At 43.3% G+C, this 1,412-nt stretch overlaps 1 protein-coding gene across 6 annotated transcripts in view; it reads right to left on the bottom strand.

The window, feature by feature from the left end:
• The window catches only part of GFRA2 (GDNF family receptor alpha 2), a 102,984-nt gene that overhangs the window by 87,543 nt on the left and 14,029 nt on the right, over nucleotides 1-1,412 (bottom strand). For 5 of the 6 annotated variants that reach the window (XM_069075731.1, XM_069075732.1, XM_069075733.1 and 2 more), the window contains exon 4: nucleotides 814-897. The exons of the other annotated variant lie outside the window; for it this stretch is intronic. In XM_069075731.1, coding sequence (XP_068931832.1) covers nucleotides 814-897 — 84 coding nt within the window. The remainder of the gene's footprint in view (nucleotides 1-813; nucleotides 898-1,412) is intronic. 6 annotated transcript variants of the gene reach the window in all.

Raw genomic sequence — 1,412 nt, 5'->3', positions numbered from 1 at the left:
CACACACACACACACACACACACACACACACACACACACACACACACGACATATTTGCCATCTCCCCTATCTACCCCTCTAGAGAAGCCTTCATTCATAAAGTTTCAAGATCACACCAGGAAGACATTGCTTACAAAACCAAAATACCTTCAAACCTTAGATGTTCACAAAGTTATCCTTGGATAGCCTAATAGCCCTGGGTACTGATTTTCACACCAAGAATACTTCAGAGAAAATTCTGGTCCAATCCTTTTGCTCCCAAAGGCCTTCCTTCCCTATGAAGAGTTCCATTGAGAGACTTTCCATGACTAAGAGAATACCCAAACACCCACAAATTCATCTGCCAATCAGAGTTCCTCCCACTCCCCAGTCATGGCAAGACTTTCACATCTTTCATCCCCTAATTCTCAGGGGCAGGAAAAGAATAAGGTCAAAGAACCAAGATATATCTAGTCGAGATCCAATAACAGACAACCACCAATGAAGAAGCCAGGACTAAGTACCCCTTCCTCCTTGTTCCCTATAGCAGGCCAATGAGCGAGAAAAAGCACAAGACCCAAAGAGTCCTTCATTTAGACTACCCCTCCGAGCAGTAACAGATTTAAAACCAAAAGTAAAAAAAAATGAGTTGGTGAGAAAGGCAATGGAAGTGGAGAACAAGAGTAGATGACAAGAGACAAGGACACCTGGGAGGTATATACAGTGAGAGAGCCACAGAAGTGTGACGATGTAAAGCAGGTGAGGTTGGCTAGAGAGGGAAGGGAAGCTCTGGCATCCAGGGTTAAAACCGGGCTTCCCAAGGAGTCCACTTACCTGAGAAGATTGAAGCAAGCCTGAAGATGTCTGAGAGGCGGGAGGTGATAGGCTCATAGGGTGAGGCTTCATAAAATTCCTCTCCTAAAAAAGAGAAAAGAAAATTAAACTGATGGACATAGTCTTGTCACTCCCCTTGTGAGGAGATGGAGGTTCTTCTTCTTCCCTTCTTCTGCCGTGAGCCAAATGACCTGGGTTCGAATCATGCCTCTGTCACTTGCAACTTGTGTGGCCTTGGGCAAAGCATCTAACCTCTCTGGGCTTTAGGCTTATCTTCTTTGAAATGAAGGGGCTTTACTATCTGACTTTCTAAGGTCCCTTCCAATTATAAATCTATGACCGTGTAGAAGAGCCCTTTTTGTGTGTCATGGACCCCTCTGACAGGCAGTCTGGTGAAACCTACAGACCCCTTTTCAGTATAATATTTTTAAATGCATAAAAGAAATGTAACAGTATTACAAAAAAAACCAATATGTTAAAAGAGAGTTATCAACTTTGTTTTTAAACCAAAACAACAAATTCATTTACTCCAGGTTAAGAACCCCTGCTGGAGAGAAGGGGCAAGAACACTGGCCAAATAGAATCCAGATTCTCCCTGA

The sequence above is a fragment of the Petaurus breviceps genome, unplaced genomic scaffold (genome assembly GCF_028583685.1).
Source record: "Petaurus breviceps papuanus isolate PSGF00001 unplaced genomic scaffold, PetGlider_PUasm1.0 90919, whole genome shotgun sequence".
NCBI lineage: Eukaryota > Metazoa > Chordata > Mammalia > Diprotodontia > Petauridae > Petaurus > Petaurus breviceps.
This window is presented reverse-complemented; position numbering and strand designations above follow the sequence as displayed.